At 45.1% G+C, this 23541-nt stretch overlaps 2 protein-coding genes across 2 annotated transcripts in view; one reads left to right on the forward strand and one right to left on the reverse strand.

Annotated features, from left to right (window-relative positions):
• The window catches only part of WDR86 (WD repeat domain 86), a 38986-nt gene extending 35497 nt beyond the window's left edge, over positions 1–3489 (forward strand). The window contains exon 6 of the mRNA XM_010857237.1: positions 3111–3489. Coding sequence (XP_010855539.1) covers positions 3111–3128 — 18 coding nt within the window. The 3' untranslated portion in view covers positions 3129–3489. The remainder of the gene's footprint in view (positions 1–3110) is intronic.
• NUB1 (negative regulator of ubiquitin-like proteins 1) overlaps positions 1–23541 on the reverse strand; it is a 32043-nt gene that overhangs the window by 6865 nt on the left and 1637 nt on the right. Inside the window, exons 2-10 of the mRNA XM_010857236.1 lie at positions 17680–17847; positions 15934–15992; positions 14878–14948; positions 11917–12099; positions 11633–11724; positions 10315–10421; positions 5145–5331; positions 4214–4321; positions 3496–3648 (exon numbers count right to left, since the gene is read on the reverse strand). Of these exons, the coding sequence (XP_010855538.1) occupies positions 3496–3648; positions 4214–4321; positions 5145–5331; positions 10315–10421; positions 11633–11724; positions 11917–12099; positions 14878–14948; positions 15934–15992; positions 17680–17847 (1128 nt within the window). The remainder of the gene's footprint in view (positions 1–3495; positions 3649–4213; positions 4322–5144; positions 5332–10314; positions 10422–11632; positions 11725–11916; positions 12100–14877; positions 14949–15933; positions 15993–17679; positions 17848–23541) is intronic.

The following is a 23541-nucleotide window of genomic DNA, read 5'->3' on the forward strand; positions in this document are numbered from 1 at the left end:
CAGTTCCAGTCCTGTGGCCACTGCTGAGTTTTCCAAATTTGCTGGCATATTGAATGCAGCACTTTCACAGCATCATCTTTCAGGATTTGGAATAGCTCAACTAGAATTCCATCACCTCCATTAGCTTTGTTCATAGTGAGATACACGCTATTCCTCCTTACACTAGGATTAGGAAAATAAACCAAGGAAATGACAATGAGTATTGCAGTGCAATATTCTGGAGACACGGTAAAGTGCAGCACTTTCACAGCATCATCTTTCAGGATTTGAAATAGCTCAACTGGAATTCCATCACCTCCACTAGCTTTGTTCATAGTGATGTTTTCTAAGGCCCACTTGACTCCACATTCCAGGATGTCTGGCTCTAGGTCAGTGATCACACCATCGTGATTATCTAGGTAGTGAAGATCTTTTTTGTACAGTTCTTCTGTGTATTCTTGCCACCTCTTCCTAATATCTTCTGCTTCTGTTAGGGCCATACCATTTCTGTCCTTTATTGAGCCCATCTTTGCATGAAATGTTCCCTTGGTATCTCTAATTTTCTTGAAGAGATCTCTAGTGTTTCCCATTCTGTTGTTTTCCTCTATTTCTTTGCTTTGATTGCTAAGGAAGGCTTTCTTATCTCTCCTTGCTATTCTTTGGAACTCTGCATTCAGATACTTCTATCTTTCCTTTTCTCCTTTGCTTTTCGCTTCTCTTCTTTTCACAGCTATTTGTAAGGCCTCCCCAGACAGCCATTTTGCTTTTTTGCATTTCTTTTCCATGGGGATGGTCTTGATCCCCGTCTCCTGTACAGTGTCACAAACCTCCATCCATAGTTCATCAAGCACTCTATCTATTAGATCTAGGCCCTTAAATCTATTTCTCACTTCCACTGTATAATCATAAGGGATTTGATTTAGGTCATACCTGAATAGTCTAGTGGTTTTCCCTACTTTCTTCAATTTCAGTCTGAATTTGGCAATAAGCAGTTCATGATCTGAGCCACAGTCAGCTCCCAGTCTTGTTTTTGCTGACTGTATAGAGCTTCTCCATCTTTGGCTGCAAAGAATATAATCAATCTGATTTCAGTGTTGACCATCTGCTGATGTCCATGTGTAGAATCTTGTGTTGTTGGAAGAGGGTGTTTGCTATGACCAGTGCATTCTCTTGGCAAAACTCTTTGCCCTGCTTCATTTCGTATTCCAAGGCCAAATTTGCCTGTTATTCCAGGTGTTTCTTGACTTCCTACTTTTGAATTCCAGTCCCCTATAATGAAAAGGACATCTTTTTTGGGTGTTAGTTCTAAAAGGTCTTGTAGGTCTTTGTAGAACCATTCAACTTCAGCTTCTTCAGCGTTACTGGTTGGGGCATAGACTTGGATTACCATGATACTGAATGGTTTGCCTTGGAAATGAACAGAGATCGTTGTCATTTTTGAGATTGCATCCAAGTACTGCATTTCGGACTCTTTTGTTGACTATGAGGGCTACTCCATTTCTTCTAAGGGATTCCTGCCTACAGTAGTAGATATAATGGTCATCTGAGTTAAATTCACCCATTCCAGTCCATCTTAGTTTGCTGATTCCTCGAATGTCGATGTTCACTCTTGCCATCTCCTGTTTGACCACTTCCAATTTGCCTTGATTCATGGACCCAACATTCCAGGTTCCTATGCAATATTGCTCTTTACAGCATCGGACCTTGCTTCTATCATCAGTCACATCCACAACTGGGTATTGTTTTTGCTTTGGCTCCATCTCTTCATTCTTTCTGGAGTTACTTCTCCACTGATCTCAAGTAGCATATTGGGCACCTACTGACCCTGGGAGTTCTTCTTTCAGCATCCTATCATTTTGCCTTTTCATACTGTTCATGGGGTTCTCAAGGCAAGAATACTGAAGTGGTTTGCCATTCCCTTCTCCAGTCACGGCTACATCCAGGCAAACGAGTGCACATCTCTTAGGAAGGCTGCCACACTGCCTCTCACAAGCCTTTAACACGTTAGTGCTGTAAGTGACCTCGGTTTCATTAGTCTGTTGCTTCTGCCAGATGAGAAGCTGGCCTGAGCTCAGGGCCACGAAGCGCAAGAAAGCAAACTTCTAGGCATCGTATATCACCCTCAACTCAGTGAGGTGCTCAAACTCAGAGCTTCAGGAGCCGAGAGATGGCAGGTTCACTGGAGCTCACATTCCATGGGCCTCAGAGCTACTCTTCCCACCAGCTACCCTAGCGCGCCCAAGGGTGTGGGAGGCTGACCAGCTCCCCAGGGAGGCCCTGACGCACCTAAGTGAGGGAGACAGGTGCAAACCACTCAGGCCTTGGCATACCCCTGGCCACGGCAACTGGCTCCAGGGCGGCCAATCAGTGAGCAGCTCAGGTCTCTGCGGGCCCTGGGAGCTGCTCTTGCTGTGACGGAATGACCCTGCTAACACGGAAGAGGTGGAGAGACAGAAACCAGAACTCAGGACAGGGTGAAGCACCCCTAAACTAACCTGAAACCCAGCCCGCCTCTGGCTTTCACATTTAAGCAGGCCAGTACGCTTCTCCTGCACCCTCTTCACTGGGTGTTTAAGCCAGTCTAAATTTGTTGCCTGAACCCAAAAGCATTCTAACTACACAGTCAATGGGTGGAAGAGCGAGCAAGGTCAACTGTTACATATTTTAACCATTGTTTTTATCTTCTCCAAGGGCTTATAGTTTAATTCATTAAATGCACATCCAATAGGACACCACTATTTAAAAAAAAAAAAACTTGTTTTTGCTTCTTATAAAAAGTTAGGAAATGAAGTGGTAACTTTTACCACCTTTTATCTCTTGGCTTTTCAGAACCTTCTGTAAAAACTCAAATGCTGTTCTTATATGGGAATTAGAAAGTACAGGAGAAAAACAAAGCCTCAGTTTAGGTTTTGCTAATGACGTGACCCATGACCCCAGAAAAGTCCACCCCTGAGCCTGTTTTCCTCATTTGTAAAACCAGCATATTAGACATAGTAAAAATCCTTCCAACTTCCCAAATCCTAAAATTTCTTTTTTAAAACTGTACTTATTTCTGTTTTAAATTATAATTTTGAATCTTTGCTTTTATAACATATTGTTAATTGCTCGTATGATTTGACTCATTTTTCTAGGCAAGAATGACATCCTGAACTGTAACAATGACCCCATGGAAAACACAGCCCCCTTTAAAATGGTTTCCAGAAATACACTATGAGAAAAAGAGAGAGAGAGAGAAGATTGCTTGACTATAGTCATTAAGACTATAGTTATGAGCGATCTGCCACCACAGCAAGAGTAAAACGAAGGAAACTGTACTGTCTGAAAACTGATGCAAGAAAAAAGACAAATTTTTCTCCTGACTTCCCAGTCTGCAGAGATAAGGACTCCCTTGCTAATAATACCTGCTATGGAGCTGTCTGTCTCTATTCTGTCATACCCGAGAGCTAAGGCACTGAGGGGTCGCACCCACTCAAAGGCACAGGCCTCACCAAGCGCTGCCAAGACCGCATTACGTACCTCTCTGCGGTTGGCAATGTGGACAGCCGCGTGGTCCACGTTCCCGTCACACGCCCTCAGGCCAAGCCGAGCTTCCTGGGCACTAAATCCCAACTGCATCAGATTGTGAACTTTGGATGGATCAGTATATAGCTCTTTGAAGAGTTGACGTGCCTACGGACAGAGAAAAATACAAGGATCGTGTAACCATGAGCAACATTAAAGCTGAACACAAAGCTAACACTTAAAGGAAACTGGGCTGTACCCAATGTGAATTACGGTTTAGATAAAAACTCTAAACGTGACCAATGTCAACCACTGAGAGTGCAAACAGACAACACCCTCTCTGCTCACGGGACTTCCATGCAGGGTAACAGGAGAAAATAGGCCAAGGACCGTGGGAGGGGCTGGGATCCGTTTCCTCCTCTTTTTCTGGTAATGAAGTCCCCTGAAGTGGAGCTGGGGGCAGCCAACGGCCTTGGCTTGCCCTGGACTCTCCTGCGCCCTCTGCTGGCCGGAAGAGGCTCTGACAGGAGCCACCCAACCCGCTCAGCCAGATGAGGGCTGGTAACTTGGAGCCAGTAAAAGCCACTGCCTCCGTAAGCTTTCCTTATTATAGCATCCTGCCTGCACTCACAGATACAAATATGTTCACGGCGGACGTGCAGGAGAGGGAAGCACACACCACAAAACACAGCGCAGGGGAAGGCGGCTCCGACTTCGGAGCCTCTTCTCTTACCTTGTTGAGATATTCATAAGCCTCCTCACCATTTCCACTGTGATAATTTCGGATGCCTTGAAGCAAGTAAAGTCTTAAAAACAGGACTTTCTCTTTTCCACAATTTCCCTAAAATTATTGGGAGAAAAAAATTATAAATCTAATTTCTCATTATAGGTCTATAATACATTTATAATTCCCTTCCTCTCTACAGGGGCAAATGGCGTGACTAAACTGTTTCTATCTTCCCTGCTGATGATGTAAAAGTAAAGCTCGCAGGGGACAACGGCACTAATTGTCCCAAACAGAACCCCTATCTCCAGGCACCCAGGCCGGGACCCCACTGGGCAGGATGAAGTATGCAAAATCCCAAACTAGGAATATCTTGTGTTGCCCTGTGATTCCCAAGCAGAATTCTGATGACCCGTGGAAATCACCTGAGAAAAGTCCTTATTGTAAAGCCCAGCTCTCGAGCCGTGACTCACTCACATGAGCTGATCCTGTTCAAAGTGTTGGTTTTCTGCATTTAAATCTTTCATAAAATTCTACTTAATACAGCCACCAGCTCTCTTGGTCAGGGTGATCCATGGGGTTGTGTGCCTAGAAAACTGTCACTTCTGGGCTAAATGCTGCACACATCAAAGGCATAGGCTAACTTTTAAAATGTTTATCAATCCCCTTAAAATATAGCTTAAGGGGACTTCCCTGGACTCCTACTGGTTAGGACACTGTGCTGCCAATGCAAGGGGCATGGGATGGATCCCTGGTTGGGGAATTAAGATCCCATATGCCCCCGTGGCATGGCCAAATGATACAAAAATAAAATAAAAGAGCTCGCTGCAAAGTACTATCACTGAACCTCCTTTGGCAGCAGTCTAAACACTTCAGCAGGAATAAACTCAGGTTCTAGAAAAGGGCTCAGCAATACCTACAACGGGCGACAGCAACGTACTTTTATGTGGAGCAGCCTCTGGTGATTTTCCCCGTAACACTTTCTGAAGCACTCCTGGGCCAGCTTCAGCTTCTTCTCGGCGTCGTCCAGGCACTCCAGCTGGCCCAGGCGGAAGTAGCACCACACTATGTCCAGCTGGAGCACCGCGTAGTTGTCCACCGTGTCCAGCAGCTCTGTGCAGCACTCGCTGCCAAGAGACAGGACGTGGCGTCACTGGTGAGTAGCTTGACAAAGCCTTTTTTGTGAATTACTGGAATTTTTTTCCTCTGGTTGTTGGTGTATTTCCAAAGACTAAGACAGAGATCCCAATGTTTTTGAAGGGAACCCTACGTATAATCTGAATTCTTCCAATGAGGAAAGAAAGCAGTGAGGGTTCAGAAACAGAAGCTCAACATCATCTGCCTCGGGAGGGGGAGAGGACAGACGGACACACACACCCTTGCTATGTGGGGAAAGAGGCCTGGCGGGAAGCGGAAATTGGGGCCACTGGGTCGGTACTCCTCAGCAAACATGGGGAGACCATGCTTTAAAGCAGTGGTTTCCAACTCTGACTGCAAATTAGAATTACCAGGATGTGAGGAGGTTTTGTTTCCTTTTCCGTTTGTTTTTGTCTTAAAAAAAAAAAAACAACAAACAGATGCTGGGACCCCACCAGAGCAATTGTAACAGAAGCTCTGGAGGTGGGGCCTGGATGCTGTGTTTCTAAAATCCTCCTCCTGTTGTTGTTTGGTTGCTCAGTTGTGTCCACTCTGTGTGAGCCCCTGGACTGTAGCCCACCAGGCTCCCCTGTCCATGGGATTTCCCAGGCAAGAATGCTGGAGTGGGTTGCCATTCCCTTTCTCCAGGGGATCTTCCCGAGCCACAGACTGAACTTGCACCTCCTGTCTCCTGCGTTGGCAAGTGGGTTCTTTACCACTGAGCCACCAGGGAAGCCCAAATCCCCCTAAGTGACTCTAATACACAGCCAAAGTGAGAATCAAGGCTTTAAAAAGGACACCAAAAAAAAAATTCTCCCTTTATGTGAATGCCTCAACTGATGAAGATTGGCAAAGACATTCATGTCCGGTGACATTAAGGTGGGAGGAAAGCAATCCAGAAAAACGCCAGGCTCTGAATGCCTAGCTGATCTTGGGGCCCAGTGCTGAACCAGATACAAGCAGCAGGCAGGCGAGGCGACGGAGGGCTCACACAGATGGACTTTGAGACCACCTGACTTCCGGCTGTGATTACGTTAGAAATTCATAGTGCAATCTAGATCTCAAGCTTGAACCCCCTTCGGCAGGAAAGTAAAACATGGAACCATGCACGACACATCCACAAACGAGATCTCATCTGTTTCTGCTGGTCTCCTACTAAAAATCAGACTGTTTCACATCTTGCCCATCAAAATCTGCTTGGGAAAAATAAAAAAACAAAAGCGCTCTGTCATTTACACTTTAAAAAAAAAAAGCATTAGTCTCCTAAGCGGAATGCTTACATGCCAGGGTACACACTGGAGAATCCATTAGGGCATAAGAATAACTGCTCAGGGCAGGATTTTCCTATTTACTTGTGGTTGCTTTGCTGGATCATTTCATCTTTGTGAATGTTCTGTAACACACACACCATCTTTTACACACACGCGCACACACACAGCTGTTTGACCAGGTGAGGGGCACCTTCTCCAAGTCTCTGCTTCGCCTGAGAACTTGACATTGAGGGGAGAGGAAGAAGTTCACGGGCCCTGAGTGGTGTAACTTTCCACTCCAGGTGAGACTGACTGATCTACCTGTAGACACCTTGCATTTCTGGGACAGCCTACCCCGCCGTCCTCAGGAAAGCAGCTGGCATTCAGCACGGCTCTCCAAGTCCCACCTGTGTGAAGAGGCTCACTCGTGTAACACACCGAGAGCAAGGACAGAAAGTGCCTCCCTCCTTTCAGTTAAAAATAAAATCGCCAATACAAGTCTACCCAGGACAGAGTGTGTATGCAGCCAAAACCAAAACCAAAACACAGGCACAGGACTCATGTGAAGAAGGTCACTTCATTCTTTCAGTTTTAAAAAAATAACGCATTTTATTCACATGGCAGCCTTATGATAAGAGATGATATCACCTTATATAATAATTTTGGAATTGTTAGGACTACATTTGAACTTGATCATGTCACTCAGAAATGTAATGCCTTGATATAAAATTAGGTCTTAGAGTATGTTTTATTGATTTTGCTTTAGTAGCCTCAAGTCAATAGCCAACAAATTTTCATGTTAAAAACATTAAAGTCAATGTATAACATTGATTTAAATAAAATATACTGAGCCTCACTTTAGAAAAATTAAATCACATTTGGGCTTAAGTCAGTTATTTAATAGAAATCTACTATATTTCCCTTAAAAGTTTCACATTTTTACATGAGATATTAATTTCAAGAAAGGTGAGCTAAAGCTTGAAAGTGACAATGTTAGTCGCTCAGTCGCGTCTGTCTCTTTGTGACCCCACGGACCGCAGGCCACCAGGCTCCTCTGTCCATGGGATTCCCCAGGCTAGAATGCTCCCCAGGCAAGAATACTGGAGTGGGTAGCCACGCCCTTCTCCAGGGGATCTTCCTGACCCAGGGATTGGACCTGGGTCTTCCGAATTGCAGGTGGATTCTTTACCATATGAGCCACCAGGGTAGCTTAGTATCTGCTTTTTTTAAAAAAAGGAAAGTTGGCTAAAAAGTCATTTATAGTTTTGTTACTGGCAGCAAGGAACTGGATTGTGTGCAGTTTTTTTTTGTATTTCTTGTGCTTGGGTTCAGTGTGTGTGTGTTAGTCACTCAGTCATGTCTGACCTTTGCGACCCCATGGACTATAGCCCATTAGGCTCATCTCTCCATGGAATTCTCCAGGCAAAAATACTGGAGTGGGTTGCCATTTCCTTCTCCAGGGGATCTTCCCGACCCAGGGATTGAACCCAGGTCTCCTGCATTGCAGGCAGATGCTCTACTGTCTGAGCTAGTAAGTACAGTGAATCGTTGCTCAGGATGCAGTTAAAACGTCATCTAAGGTGGTGGTGTGATGCCTTGTTAGGTGGGACCAGAGCAGTCTGGAGGGTGAAACAAGTCCTCCTTCTGCTGCCACGCCCCACTGAATTCTCTATGGGGGGATGGCAGAGCCCTGGGGTGCCCTCTGCACTCACCATGCTGTCCCTCAGGCAGCTCCCTCCTCCCTGAGCTCCAGCTCGTGCACTCGGGGGAGACCGGGAGGCCCTTAGTAGGTTTCTCCTTCCCACGCTGAGGGCTAGGAATGCCAGGCAGTGAGCTGAAACCATCCACAGGCTCCCCCGCGTTTGTTTCCCCACCTCAGGGACCACTGTCCTGCATCGCCAGAAAACCACTGTTTGTATACAGTTTGCCCCGTGTCTCAGTTGAGGCAGGGGAGAGGAAACCCAGTCCCTGTCACTCCACCCTGGCCAAGAGCAGAACTCCCCTTTCTAGTTGAAAATGGGAGAGAAGCTGCTCTCAGGCCCGCTACGCACCACACCCCGAGATGTGCAACAGAGAGCTGGGAGAGAACTCGAGCTACTTGGAGAAGGCAGGAAGACGTCACGGGGGAAAGCAGACAGGACGTCTCTTCCGTCTCCACGCTGCCTTGGTTAAGAGTGGATCCCTTTGACGAAGAGACGGAACTCGCACAGGAAGTATGCTAGTAAGCTGGCCTGAATAAACAGATTCCCCAGAAAAACAACATTTTCTACTTAAAAGGGCACCGATGATTATTATTGGGTTATTATATCTACTTCTCACTGAACATGTGAATGTACTGTGAACTGAAAAGAGAGTTGTTATTGTTTTTCAAGGGTTCCCTGAGACCTGAAAATGATTTCAAGGGTTTTTCCAGGGTTAAAAACAAAACAGAAAGGCCCATACAGACACATTAAGATCGACCGTGTCTTGATAACTGCTGAAGATGAATGCAAAGTCTATGGGACTCTTTATATTAGTCGCTATTATTATGTATGTTTGAGATTTTCCATAACAAAAAGTTAGAAACAACTGTGGAAGGAAATAAAAAACATATCTGAATTTAATGACTAACTTACAGCCTGCACTGCCTGGAGGCAGAAGAAAACAGCAGAGGCACCAAGGCCCCGTTCTGGTTACTTCCCTGCCTCCCAAATATTTTAGAAAATAAATCCCCCTTTCTGCCTATGTTTAAGCTGGTTCACTTAAAACGCAAGGTGCTACTTGTACAGCTGGCAAACTAAAAATACCATTTATCTTGTTGAAGTATACTGTATATATGGGAATTTCTCAAAATGGAAAAGAAAATACCACTAAAGCCATTACCTTTTGACCACTGCACACATCAAGTCTATCTCTCAAATGTTTCATCTGCCTGGATCATAGCGTCTCAGTATCATTTCCCATTAAGAGGCACCAGAGAAAGTGCTGGGGCAGGAAACAGCCAGGGTGAGTCTGGACCAGCTTTGGACAAGAGAGAGTACAAAGGCCACCGCATCAGGGCAAAGGGCTGCAGGACCACCTGCCCACTGAAGATGGCCACCACAAGCACTGAGCCATGAGCTCATATTGACACTTAAAAAAAAAAAAAAAAGGCAAGGAAGCCTCACCAGTGATGTCATCTTTAGAAGATGCTAGGGAAGCCACTCATTTATTCTGAAAACAAGAAAATAAGGAGAAAGAACCAAGCATTTTGTTCTGTCTTTCTGTACAAACTGTACCTCAGGAGAACCAAGCGACTGATGAGGGAAAGTCTTTTTCAAATGAATTCCAGCAATAAACACAGAAGGAATAACGAGCTATCATTATTCTGAGCCCCTATGAAACAATGGATTTGGAGAATGATCACCAACGTGTATACCAAAACCATCAGGCGAAAAGCTGATGGGGACTGCAGAGTCAGTTGTAGTTCAGGTAGGCAACGCATCATAAGAAACAGACATGAAATCCTACGTGCTTGTTGTAAAAAAAAAAAATTAGCGCAATAAGTTTATAAAACTCTTTAGCGATCAATTAGAAATACAATGGGGAGAAAGAGTTCACCGGTCAGTCTACATCATAACTATCCTTTGACATGAACCATCTCGGGGGAAGCCTGAAGTCTGGGGCGCACAGGGTTGGGGAAGGTGCTGTGTGTGACTGCCGCCCTCCTCCAAACTGGACTCCACCAAGGACAAAAGTGCCTACCAGAAATATTTGTCAGCGTCCAACAGACATGGCAAGGCTATTCCATATTCTTTTCTTTTCAGGAAAGCTCTGCCCTTCTCATGATATCCCATAGCTAACATAAGGGCCTAGGGAAAAATAAGGATTTAAAAAAACATCACTTTAAATTATAAGAAAACAAATTATATTAAAAGCATATTAAGTCTAAAGAAATAAAAGAACGTGAAAACAAACAAACCAACCCAAGATCACAACGAAATCTAAAAGTCAAAATTAAGGAAAACAGAATTAAAGCTTCATCTCATTTAAACTCTGAAACAAGAACTCCATTTAGTGAGTCTGTCCCTTTGAGGGACACTTAATGTGCCCGTCCCTTTGTTTGCATCAGTTTATTTTAGTATCTGCTGATCTGGGTCTATTTCTAGTATCCATAAGACTAAACGTATTTTAAAGAAGCCAGTGACGACTGTACCCTTTTTAGAAACATTCATTCATTCATTTCACTTTCTATTCCTAATTGGGTTTTTCTCTGAAGAATCTGTCAACTGTAGCATTTCTGAAACAATTTTTTTAAGACGATCCAAATTTCCTTAAAATTCATAAATATTTTTAGATTTGAATTCTTATATAAATATTGTTAATGTTTTCCACAAAGATCTAAATATTATTAGTATGAGAATACAATACTTACAGTGGGAAAATAATTACCATAAAAAATCAACTGAGAGTTACAAAGTTCTCTTATTAAAATTTAACTTTAAACAATGTAACCCATACAGTGAAACCTACTCAAAAATGTCCTTTAAAGACCAAAAAATTAAAATCAATATGACCCACAGCCACTAAAGCTTTTCATGTAAGAAGCTACTGGATTCCAGCTCAGAGACTGATCTCACGGGCCAAGCTGCAGAGGTGGCTAGAAAGACCCCCTTGGAAACGCTCCAAGGTAAAGCCGCGTCCCCTTACTCCAATTAGAGAGCGGGGCTGCAGGGCCAGAGGGAAGAGGCGGAAGAACCACCTGTCAGGCTTTTCCCAACTACGCAGCCCCCGCTGCCATTCTGACCCACCCCCTAGGGCATGTGGCCTCGAGGAAGACGGACTGCACCAGGACAAGCACTGCCACGGAAGCCACTGCTCCAGGACAGGGAGGTCCTGCCATTTCGCACTGAACTCACCGGGTGGGCCAGCAGGATCGTAGGTGACATTCTCTTGTTTATCAACTGGAGACAGAAAGCTGTTCCTAGTCCTTTATGTAACATTCCAAGACAAAATAGGTAGAATCCACTTCTGTTCTGACAGCAAATCAAAGAGCAAGCCACACGTTTCTTACAGAACTTACCTTTCTTTCTGATGGAGGGATTCTGATTGATCTGCCTGTCTGGTTAGCTATGTCTAAGTATGGTGTGGCTTCTGGATCAACCACCATCTCAGCTGCAAAAAGCCAAGAGGGACTCCATTAGTTCAAGGTTAAAAAGCAGTGATGGGGGCATAAAAAATGTGAGACTGTTGGGAAAGAAAGGCCAATGAGAACTGTGATACCCCCAACTCTCCACCCCCGAGCCCAGCCCATTCTCGCCGCCCCCCTTCGAGGACTTGAGCAGAAAAGTCTGAAGCTCTGTGCACCTCTCTCCGCAAGGATCTCCAGTCCTCTTTTAGTCCTCTGAATTCTTTTTTCTTCTAGCTTGGCTTCATTTCGCTTTTCTTCTTCAACCTGGACGTTTTTTCTCACGTCTTCTTCAGACTGTTTTAGTTCCAGAACCATAGCTTTCACATTGTGGGTCACTCCCTGCTCCTTAAGCGTTTCCCCTGTCACAATCAGAAACGCATGTTATAAAGAGTCAGGAAGTGCCCTGGGTAACAGGGCATCTTCTCTGTCACATGGAATTCTCCAGCCTGCATTAGCCCTTGCAAACCACCATGCCACGACTGCTAAGAGTGTGTTTAAATCTGGTTGTTTAATTGCATTAACTGTTAAGCACGGGTTAAAATCAGTCAGTGAAATGAGCTGACTATATTAATCCTTTTCAATATTCTTTATTCTCATCCTAAAATCAAGTCAAAGCAATCACTGTCTGAGAATCTACTCTAGAGAGAGCACTCTGCTAGGCAACACAAGAGGAAAATGAGGAAGTCCCGCAGGTGAATTCTCCTACCTCCAGCTAGAGGCATAATCCAGTTCTCAGCCATGGGCCAGGAGCCAGAGTGCAGGAGCACACTGGGAGAGGTGATTTACTGAAGTGGTAAAAACAAATACCTTGGGTTCCATCCCTTCTTAACCCTGTGGCCCTGAATAAACCACTTATTGTCCATGTTCTCAGACACAAGATAGGAGTAAAGACAGAGGTGGAAAGTCAATGAAACAGAATGAAGGAGAATACTAACAAAAGCAAAAGCTGGCTCTATGAAAAAAGTTAATCAAACATACAAACCTAATAAAAACAAAGTCAAAATGCAAATAAAATGAAAAAGTGTAAATACAGATCAGAAACATTATAAAATAACGAAGTAATATTATGAACTACAAACATAAATTTGAACATTTCTGGAAAACTCTAATTGAACATACCTTCATAGACATACATATACACATGCATACAAACATACATACATGTATTTAGAAACTCAACAACCATTCTAACATTTATGCTGAAAAATAAAGATCCATCAGCAGCCAAGCTACCTTGATAAAGAAGAGCCATGAGTGGTACTCATCCTACTAGATTTTAAAACTAAAGCCACAATAATTAAAAACACACCAACAACTCTATGGTTCTGGCTCAGGAACAAAGCTACAGGTAAATGAAAAGAGCAGAAAGTACAGAAACACGGCCCTAATAAGGGGACACCAAAAACGAGCGTGTTTACTGAGGACACGTTTAGAGGGGCACCCCACTCCAGTATTCCTGCCTGGAAAATCCCGTGGACGGTAGAACCTGGTAGGCTACGTCCATGGGGTCGCAAAGAGTCAGACACGACTGAGCAACTTCACTTTCACTATCGGGAGAAAACTAAAGCTGGAATCCAGCTTTTACATATAGAGAGGGACTCTGAATAGATAAAGACTTCATATAAGAAACTGTAGAAGACTATCCATGTGGTCCTGCGGTTGGAGAAAGAACTCCTTAAAACGCCAACAACAAGGCGAAAATCTGCTGGATTTGCTAACGTCAGAATCGAAGATTTCTGCACAACGAAGGATGCCACACACAGAGCCAACACAGAGGCGAGACGCCACGAAATGCCCCCTAAAGCAGGCCACAGGCACGGCCGGCAGGAGTGCTGGAAAGAAAGACCGGGGCTGGGCTGGGGAGGCCGCGTTCCAACCAGGCTGGGATGTGGACCTCTCTCTGGAGGCCACGGGAACCTACTGGAAACCAAACAGACACAGCACCTGCCTGAACTGCTCCAGAAGCTAACTGGGCTCCCCAGTCCATTCACGTCCCCTTCATATCCACTGCCCTACTGCAGCCAAAGTGGCCTCTGAAACACAAATATAATTGTGGGTCACTCCCCAGCATCAATGGCTTTCCCCCTACCTAGAGAGAAACGCAAATACGAATGAGATTCGAACCCAGGCTTTCTCAGCTGTACTATGGCATTGTGAGCTGGATAAGTCTTTTAATACTTATTTTCATTTATTTATTAGCTGTGCCGGGTCTTAGCTGTGGCATATAAACTCTCAGCTGTGGCATGTGGGGTCTAGTTCCCTGATCAGGGACTGAACTCAGGGCCCCGCATGGGAAGCGCAGTCTCAGCCACTGGACCACTAGGGACGTCCCTGTATAAGAGCTCTTCTGCGCCTTGATGTTCAGCACCATCCCTAGTCTCCTCCCATTAACTGTTAGGAGCACAGCCTCCTCTGGCCCCCTGCTACCAAGTCATGACAACCAAAAATGTCTCTATGCGTGTGTGCTAAGTTGCTCAGTCCTGTCTGACTCTTTGTGACTCTATGGACTGTAGCCCACCAGGCTCCTCTGTCCATGGAATTCTCCAGGCAAGAGTACTGGAGTGGGCTGCCATTTCCTTCTCCATGGATCTTCCTGACCCAGGGATCAAACCTGTGTCTCTGACATCTCCTGCACTGGCACTGGCGGGCAGATTCTTTACCACTAGCACCAGCTGTCTCCAGACATTGCCAATGTCCCCTGCGTGGCAAAATCACCCTGGGTTAAGGACCGCCACTACTGGCTTTACCACGTGGCCTCTGCCTGCTCTCCATCCTTAAGAAGCACTAGTTTCTCCTCACCGTCCACACTCAGATTCGCCAGACCTCTCCAATCCCTCACACGACAGAGCTCTGCCTGAGGCTCTCTGCGGGAGCGCTCCCCGCCGCAGCCCCTGCCGTGCTCACTCAGACGGAGAGAAGGGCCATCTCCCTTGCAGCACACCCTGACTCCCGTCCTGCAGCATCCCATCAGACCTCCACTGAGCATCAAACTCTAAAATAACTGGCTTTACATTATACATATGATAAAGCCACCCCAAAGTTTTGAATAGAGGAAGAGTGAAGAGGAAAAAGATACAAAGTCAGTATTTCTCTAGTAACTTGATTTTAAAAATTCTGCATACTGTGCTGTAACATACCTAGTTGAAGTTGTTTCTTATTTATGACAATTTTGATGTAATTTTCTTGAAATCCAAAGGTTTCCGCTATTCTGTAAAATAAACCAGAGAACTATAGATAACCCAATTTGTTATGTATTATCCACTAAACAGATTTTTACCGTGACAGCTATTTTAGACATTCTTCTCAGAAACACCCTGTATTACAAATTTCTGATGCACAAACATTACTTCAGATAGAGCGAGCTTACTAGATGGCTATTTGAAACTGTGTCAGAGACCATATCCTTTTATAAACTATCTGTTTTACTGCTTGGTTCCTCGTGAAGCACAGACCATGGGTGCTGTGTATCCGTTTGAACAGGAGGGCCCTAGCTGCAGGAGAGAATACCCATCCCCGACACCTCCTGTGGTCTCCCTGCAGGAGCCCCTAACGGGGCAGTTGTTCATACAATCTTCCACTCACTATGTGCTGAGTGGACGAGGTTTCCTGAACCCAGCTCTAACAGCCCTGATACAGACCAAAGAAGAAAATGTGGAAAATCAGCTGGGGAAACACAGACTACCTAGCCCTGGAGGCAATCAAAACACTTACCACTGAGAAATGTTCAAGGATATCAAACAACTGACCAGGTCTCAAAAGTCAGATTTTCACTGGAATGTGACAGGCCAGTATTTTTTTTCTTTTTACAGATGGGCCAACAGCCTGAAACTGGCCAAACTACTTCACTGAACATCACAGCAAGCCACTGGTGCATTAAGGCATAAAATTCAAAACTAATGATCTGGCCAGTATCAGGCTGCCTCTTATCTCTATCACTTACTGATTCAAACATGGACCAAGCACACACATCCAGGGTTCCCACCTGCTCTCAAGTCACACTGTGAGTAAAGGAGACTGGTCCAAGTCCTGGCTTTGCCCTAAAATGCCAGTGAGCCCGAACAAGCCCTTCAGCCTCAAAGCCTCAGTTTCCCCTCCACTGTGAGACGAGGCTCACATCTGCCTCACGGGAAGGACCAAACGAGCAGGTGTAAGGGAGCTGAGCGCCCCTGGGCCACAGGCACACGGATACTTACTTAGACCTCAGTTCTCTGCCAGTGATGTGCAGGTGGGTCTCCAACAAGTTTTTCCTATCCTGTATAAAAATAAAGACAAAACGCACTTGAACTTGACACTTTTGGGAACTGTTACCCTGCCTATAAAACCAGACAAGTTGATATCAGACAATGTAAAAACACGCAGGTCTCTCTGGGTAAGGACTAAAAGAACACGTGCCTGGCAGGAAGCTACTGAACAAAACCTGCCCGTGACCCAGAAGTCCTCTCGGGGGCAGCAGTGTGGCCCACAGGCCGGGCTTCCGCCGCTGGGGGCAGGTCTGCTGGGAGAGGGGCAGGTCCTGTTCTGCTCCAGGGCGCTGCCTCTGCTCCACGAGGACCCACCCACAACCTCGGCGCCAGGACCACCTCGGCGCGCACCCACCACAGCCACCGAGAAGGGAGCGGCAGGACAGCTTTTGGCACCTCTCCTTCCCCGACGGCTGGGCTTCAGAAGGAAACATGGACTCACTGGGGCCACCAAGGACGAGACCGTGCAAATCACCTGCTCGGATCCCACACTCACCAATCAGCTTTCTGATCGGTGGTCTGCTGTCCTGGGCACTTGGTACTGGCAGCTGCTGCTAGGTCACTTCAGTCGTGTCCGACTCTGTGTGACCCCACAGAGAGGAGTCTGTACATACACACTGCCTTTTAAACTCATGAACTGGCATTCTGAGGTAGATACATATATAAGGTCCTTTTTCTCATCAAGTTCTTTATTCTTCCTAGAAATTTTTAACAGCTTTATAGGGATGTAACTTGCATATCTTAAAGTTTCCTGTTTAAAGTATAAGAGTCGATGGTTTCTGGTGTGTTTACAGAGAGCATTTTCGCTACCTCCTCACCAAACATGCCCTATCCTCCTACTCCCTCCCGCTTCCCACCCCAGACAACCATAAACTATGTTCTTTCTCTATGGATTTGCCTATTCTAGATATTTCATATAAATGGAACTACACAGTATGTGGTCTTTTGTGTCTGGCTTCTTTCTAAACGTTTCTGAGTGTCGCAGCATATCAGTACTTTGCTCCTTTCATGGCTGAGTAACTCACTTTATGGGGGCACCCCATTTGTCCACCAGCAGGCATTAGGGCTGTTTCCACCATAGGCCACTGTGAACAGAGTTTTTGTACAGTTTTCACTTCTCTTGAAGTAAAACAGCTGGGTCACAGGGTAATCCTGATACACACTTATTTTCATTTCTTCTGAGAATAACAAACTCTTCTCAGTCCTACGGGGCAGCCCCCTCTGGGTGCCCTGCCTCCGTGACACTTCTGGACTTCAACTCCTGAGGACGTGCCCGGGACACAAGGTGGCTCCATGCACGGCAGCCCCGCCTGGGCACTCAGCTGACCGTGCTCTGGCTCCACCAGCAAAGAAAAAGAAAGATGAATTCCTGTGTGATGTGTCCTACTGCCTACAGTTTCAGAAAACCTGAAGTAATCTTTTATTCCCCATTTTTGCTAAACGATTGTTCAAACTCTAGAAAAGGCAAGACTGTGATGCATAGCTCTGTGATGCCTGGAGCCCAGACTACCTTGTAGATGCTCCAGTTTTAAGAATCCATAAAATTAACTTTTAGGTTTATTAATGTTCAATATGTAAAGCAACTTAAAAGAATTTTATCTTTGGATTGTAACTTCAAAAAGAACTCATTATTTCTTTAATCACATCACTAAGGTAACTGAGCATGAATAACTTTGTAAATCTGGGGAACCTACTCACTTTTTTTAACCGTGCAGGTAGAAAGACTTCGATTGTGGCAATCCCCGTCGTTTTGTAGTGCTCGTTTCCTGTGCCACGCTCGACTGCTTTGCAACGTATTTCTTCCATTATCTCTTCTACTTCATTTTCACAACATTCTAGCTTGTCAGAGTACTTCTTAGCAAGGTCCTATGAAGAAAAATTGAAGAAAAAAAAAAACCCCACAGATCAATACAGTACTAACTCAAAGAAAAGCGAAACACACAGCGGTGCACACGAGAACCTAAGGCGAGCGCACCGACGAGCAGCGTTCAGCCCTGTGACAGTGAGATCCAGACAGGGGCTTGACATCTTGAGAGGCACAGAGTTTAGAGGATCCAGGAAAAAATTAAAACGAAGGGTAGGAAAACAGGCTCCCTAGAGAAAGTGAAAATAGTTGGGATTACACTGGGGGAAAAGAAAGGCAGGCGGCAACTCATGTGACTGCAGTACACGTCAGTACGAGAGTGCCTTAAGGAGCGCTGAGCCGTTCACCACCGCGGAGTGCGGGCAAACATCTTACCGTTCACCAGCGCAGAGAGCGAGCAAACGTCAGTACAAGAGTGCCTTAAGGAGCACTGAACCATTCACCACTGCATAGTGCGGGCAAAAGACAAAAACAGAAAAGCTTCTATCTTTTCTAATTTGTGAGAACAACTCAGCTTAGATGATGGTCTAAGTATGTATTTCTAATAAGGGAGATGTTCTTGATATATAAAAGTTACAAAGCAGATCAGAATATCTTTTTTAAAAATTCATATAAACCTATTTATAATACACACTTTAAATAAACAATCACATAGGAAATGACTGGAAGAAAACACCAATATTGGTGATATGTATAATGTATTTTTGAAAACACACTATCATTTTTGTAGTTAATTATATACATACAGCTTTTTTCAAGAGGATACATTATTTTTAATCTCTGGAAAACACAGAAGCCTTTTCAATAAAAATACTTCAAAAAAACTTTCTATAATTCTCTAGAAAACATAAACATAATTACCTTGTGAAGGTTTTTTTTTTACCCCTTCTGACACCAATCAATTCTGACACCAACTGGATATCCTACAATTCAACTCTGTCACGAATGATGGAGTTACTGAATCAGAGGCAGACGCCACAGGCTAAGGGCTCAATCCCACAGGCCTGCCCTCGTTTCAGGCAGCAGGTAAGCAGGTCCCCAGGTTGCCCACACTTCTGTCTGACTGGGCTCACAGCTGAGGGCTCCTACAAGCCCCACCCCTTTAGGTTTGGCAATTTGCTAGAACAAACACCACAGAACTCAGGAAAATGCTCCCCTTATTTTTATAATTCATTATAAAGAGAAGGAATGGACACCCAGATGGAGGTGCACGCATGGCAGAGCCCGGAAGGGTCCCGACAGGACCAGAGGACTCTGCTGCCTGTGCTGTGCTCCTCTCTGGCCAACGGACGCATCTGCCCATCTGGAAGCCCACGATCTGTCACTTCAGGGTTTTCAGAGGCTCCATTATACGGACATGACTGACTGAATCACTGACCACTGCTGACCAGTGGGATCTCCTGTGCCCTCTGGCCTCCCCAGAGGCTGGAGCAGGGTGGGGCTGAAAGTTCCATGCTTCTGATAACAGTTTGGTCCTGCAGGCAAGGAGCCCATCCTGAAAGCCCCCAGCACCTTTGTGCTGTGCTTAGTCGTTCAGTCACGTGAGCTCAGACTCCTTGTGACCTCATGACTGTAGCCCGCCAGGCTCCTCTGTCCATAGGGATTCTCCAGGCAAGAACACTCGAGTGGTACCCTCCTCCAGGGGATCTTCTTCCCAAACCCAGGGATGGAACCAAGGTCTCCTGCACTACAGGCAGATTTTATGCCCGCTGAGATACCACAGAAGCCCATTAACATCAGTACTTACATCTAATAAACATCAGCCAGGTACTGGACACATATGCTCTCAGACACTCACAGCAACCTAATCATGGAGGTACCACGGCCCCGTTTCATAAGTGATGAGAGTGGGACCAGAGATCTCCCGCAGCTCGCTGAGGCGCACAGGCAGCAGGAGAGCTGCGCCTGCACACCTTGACCTCAGAGCCCAGGCTCCCTCCTCTGATCGGAGCCCAGCTAAGCAACCAGGGAGTTCCCTCTGGGCAGGAGAGCACAGGCCGGGTCACCAGGGTACCTGTGCTTGCCTGACTCAACGGGGGTAATTTTCCCGTGGGACAGAGGGCCTTCTCGAGGATGCTAATTATAGCCCTAATAAAACAGATTTCGCTTTCAATTATGAGCTGTCTTCAAGTGCACTGGCTCCCACATGTCAGCATTTCCTTACCCCTCAGCCTTTAAGTGGTCAGGGTCTGTTAAAGATATTTATATGAGAGGAAAGGCAAATTTAAAGGAATCCTTCAGTGAATCCTTTTCTAAATTAGAAAATAAAAAAAACTGAACAGGAGCAATCAACATTTGACATCTCCAACCCCTCTAAATCTCTACTCTCTGCCGGTCGGCTTCCACACGGACATTCTGAAGTTCCTATCAAAATCGTTCAGTGTCTCCACCTCGCCAAGCCCCTTCCTCAATTACCTGAACTTGACCTGTCAGCAGCCGTGGACACAGCAGACTCTCCAGCCTCCTCATTTGGTTTCTACACCCTCTCCTCCTTCCTTCCACCTCGACTGCTCCTTCGCTGCCCCTTCCACCTGGCTCCTGTCATCTCTCCAAACTCTAAACACTGAAGTGACCCAGGACTCAGCCTTCACACAACTTTCCTTCCTCTACTTGTTTGCTTAGTAATGTCAGCCAGGCTCACTGCTTCAAGCCACACCTATACACCACCAACTCGCTCCAGGATACCTCTGGCTGATACCTCGACCTTGAACTCTCAGACTTGTTTTGCCCAAAACTAAGCACTTGGGCTGGTGATGGAAGTAAAGTCTGATGCTGTAAAAAGCAATACTGCATAGGAACCTGGAATGTTAGGTCCACCAATCAGGGTAAATTGGAAGTGGTCAAACAGGAGATGGCAAGAGTGAACGTCGACATTTTAGGAATCAGTGAACTAAGATGGACGGGAATGGGTGAATTTAACTCAGATGACCACTATATCTACTACTGTGGGCAAGAATCCCTTAGAAGAAATGGAGTAGCCATCATAGTCAACAAAAGAGTCCGAAATGTAGTACTTGGATGCCATCTCAAAAACAAAAGAATGATCTCTGTTCATTTTCAAGGCAAACCATTCAATATCACAGTAATCCAAGTCTATGCCCCAACCAGTAACGCTGAAGAAGCTGAAGTTGAACGGTTCTATGAAGACCTACAAGACCTTTTAGAACTAACACCCAAAAAAGATGTCCTTTTCATTTTTGGGACTGGAATGCAAAAGTAGAAGTCAAGAGATACCTGGAGTAACAGGCAAATTTGGCTTTGGAATACGGAATGAAGCACGGCAAAGGCTAACAGAGTTTTGCCAAGAGAATACACTGGTCATAGCAAACACCCTCTTCCAACAACACAAGAGAAGACTCTACACATGGACATCACCAGATGGTCAACACCGAAATCAGACTGATTATATTCTTTGCAGCCAAAGATGGAGAAGCTCTATACAGTTAGCAAAAACAAGACCGGGAGCTGACTGTGGCTCAGATCATGAACTCCTTATTGCCAAATTCAGACTGAAATTGAAGAAAGTAGGGAAATCCACCAGACTATTCAGGTATGATCTAAATCAAATCCCTTACAGTTATACAGTGGAAGTGACACACAGATTCAAGGGATCAGATCTGATACACAGAGGGCCTGACAGGAGGCAGTGATCAAGACCATCCCCAAGAAAAACAAATGCAAAAAGGCAAAATGGTTGTCTGAGGAGGCCTTACAAATAGCTGTGAAAAGAAGAGAAGCGAAAGGCAAAGGAGAAAAGGAAAGATATACCCATTTGAATGCAGAGTTCTAAAGACTAGCCAGGAGAGATAAGAAAGCCTTGCTCAGTGATCAATGCAAAGAAATAGCGGAAAACAATAGAATGGGATAGAGATCTCATCAAAAAAATTAATTCCCTGGTGGCTCAGACAGTAAAGCGTCTGCCTACAACATGGGGGACCCAGGTTTAACCCCTGGGTCGGGAACATCCTCTGGAGAAGGAAATGGCAACCCACTCCAGTACTCTTGCCTGGAAAATCCCATGGACAGAGGAGCATGGCAGCTATAGTCCATGGGCTTGCAAAGAGTCAGACTCCACTGAGCGACTTCACTTTCACTTCCAAGAAACTTAAGAGATACCAAGAGAACATTTCATGCAAAGATGGGCACAATAAGAGACAGAAATGGTACGGATCTAACAGAAGCAGAAGGTATTAAGAAGAGATGGCAAGAATACACAGAAGAGCTATACAAAAATTATCTTCATGACCTGGATAACCACAATAGTGTGGTCACTGACCTAGAGCCAGACATCCTGGAATGTGAAGTCAAGTGGGCCTTAGGAAGCATCACTACGAACAAAGCTGGTGGAGGGGATGGAATTCCAGTTGAGCTATTCCAAATCCTGAAAGATGATGCTGTGAAAGTGCTGCATTCAATATGCCAGCAAATTTGGAAAACTCAGCAGTGGCCACAGGACTGGAAAAGGTCAGTTTTCATTCTAATTCCAAAGAAAGGCAATGCCAAACAATGTTCAAACTACTGCACAATTGCACTCATCTCACACACTAGCAACGTAATGCTCAAAATTCTCTAAGCCAGGCTTTAGCAATATGTGAACCGAGAACTCTCAGATGTTCAAGCTGGATTTAGAAAAGCCAGAGGAACCAGAGATCAACATGCCAACACCTACTGTACCATCAAAAAAGCAATAGAGTTCCAGAAAAACATCTACTTTTGCTTTATTGACTATGCCAAAGCCTTTGACCCGCAGATCATAACAAACTGTGGAAAATTCTTAAAGAGATGGGAATATCAGACCACCTTACCTGACTCCTGAGAAATCTGTATGCAGGTCAAGAAGCAACAGTTAGAACTGGACATGGAACAACAGATTGGTTCCAAATTGGGAAAGGAGTACATCAAGGCTGTATATTGTCACCCTGTTTATTTAACTTGTATGCAAAGTATATCATGCAAAATGCCAGGCTGGATGAAGCACAAGCTGGAATCAAGACTGCTGGGAGAAATAGCAATTACCTCAGATATGCAGATGACACCACCCTTATGGCAGAAAGTGAAGAAGAACTAAAGAGCCTCTTGATGAAAGTGAAAGAGGAGAGTGAAAAACCTGGCTTAAAACTCAACATTCAGAAAACTAAGATCATGACATCTGGTCCCATCACTTCACGGCAAATAGATGGAGAAACAGTGGAAACAGTGACAGACTTTACTGTTTTGGGCTCCAAAATCATTGCAGATGGTGATTGCAGCTATGAAATTAAAAGACGCTTGCTCCTTGGAAGAAAACTTATGACCAACCTAGAAAGCATATTAAAAAGCAAAGACGTTACTTTGCCAACAAAGGTCCGTCTAGTCAAAGCTATGGTTTTTCCAATAGTCGTGTATGGATGTGGGAGCTGGAAAGAAAGCTGAGTGCTGAAGAATTGATGGTTTTGAACTGTGGTGTTGGAGAAGACTCTTGAGAGTCCCTTGGACTGCAAGGAGATCCAGTCAGTCAATTCTAAAGGAAATCAGTCCTGAATATTCATTGGAAGGACTGATGCTGAAGCTGAAACTCCAATACTCTGGCCGCCTGATTCGAAGAGCTGACTCATTGGAAAAGACCCTGATGCTGGGAAAGATCGAAGGTGGGAGAAGAAGGGGACGATAGAGGATGAGATGGTCAGATGGCATCACCTACTCGATGGACAGGAGTT

The sequence above is a fragment of the Bison bison genome, unplaced genomic scaffold (genome assembly GCF_000754665.1).
Source record: "Bison bison bison isolate TAMUID 2011002044 unplaced genomic scaffold, Bison_UMD1.0 scf7180017864379, whole genome shotgun sequence".
In the NCBI taxonomy this organism is placed as follows: domain Eukaryota; kingdom Metazoa; phylum Chordata; class Mammalia; order Artiodactyla; family Bovidae; genus Bison; species Bison bison.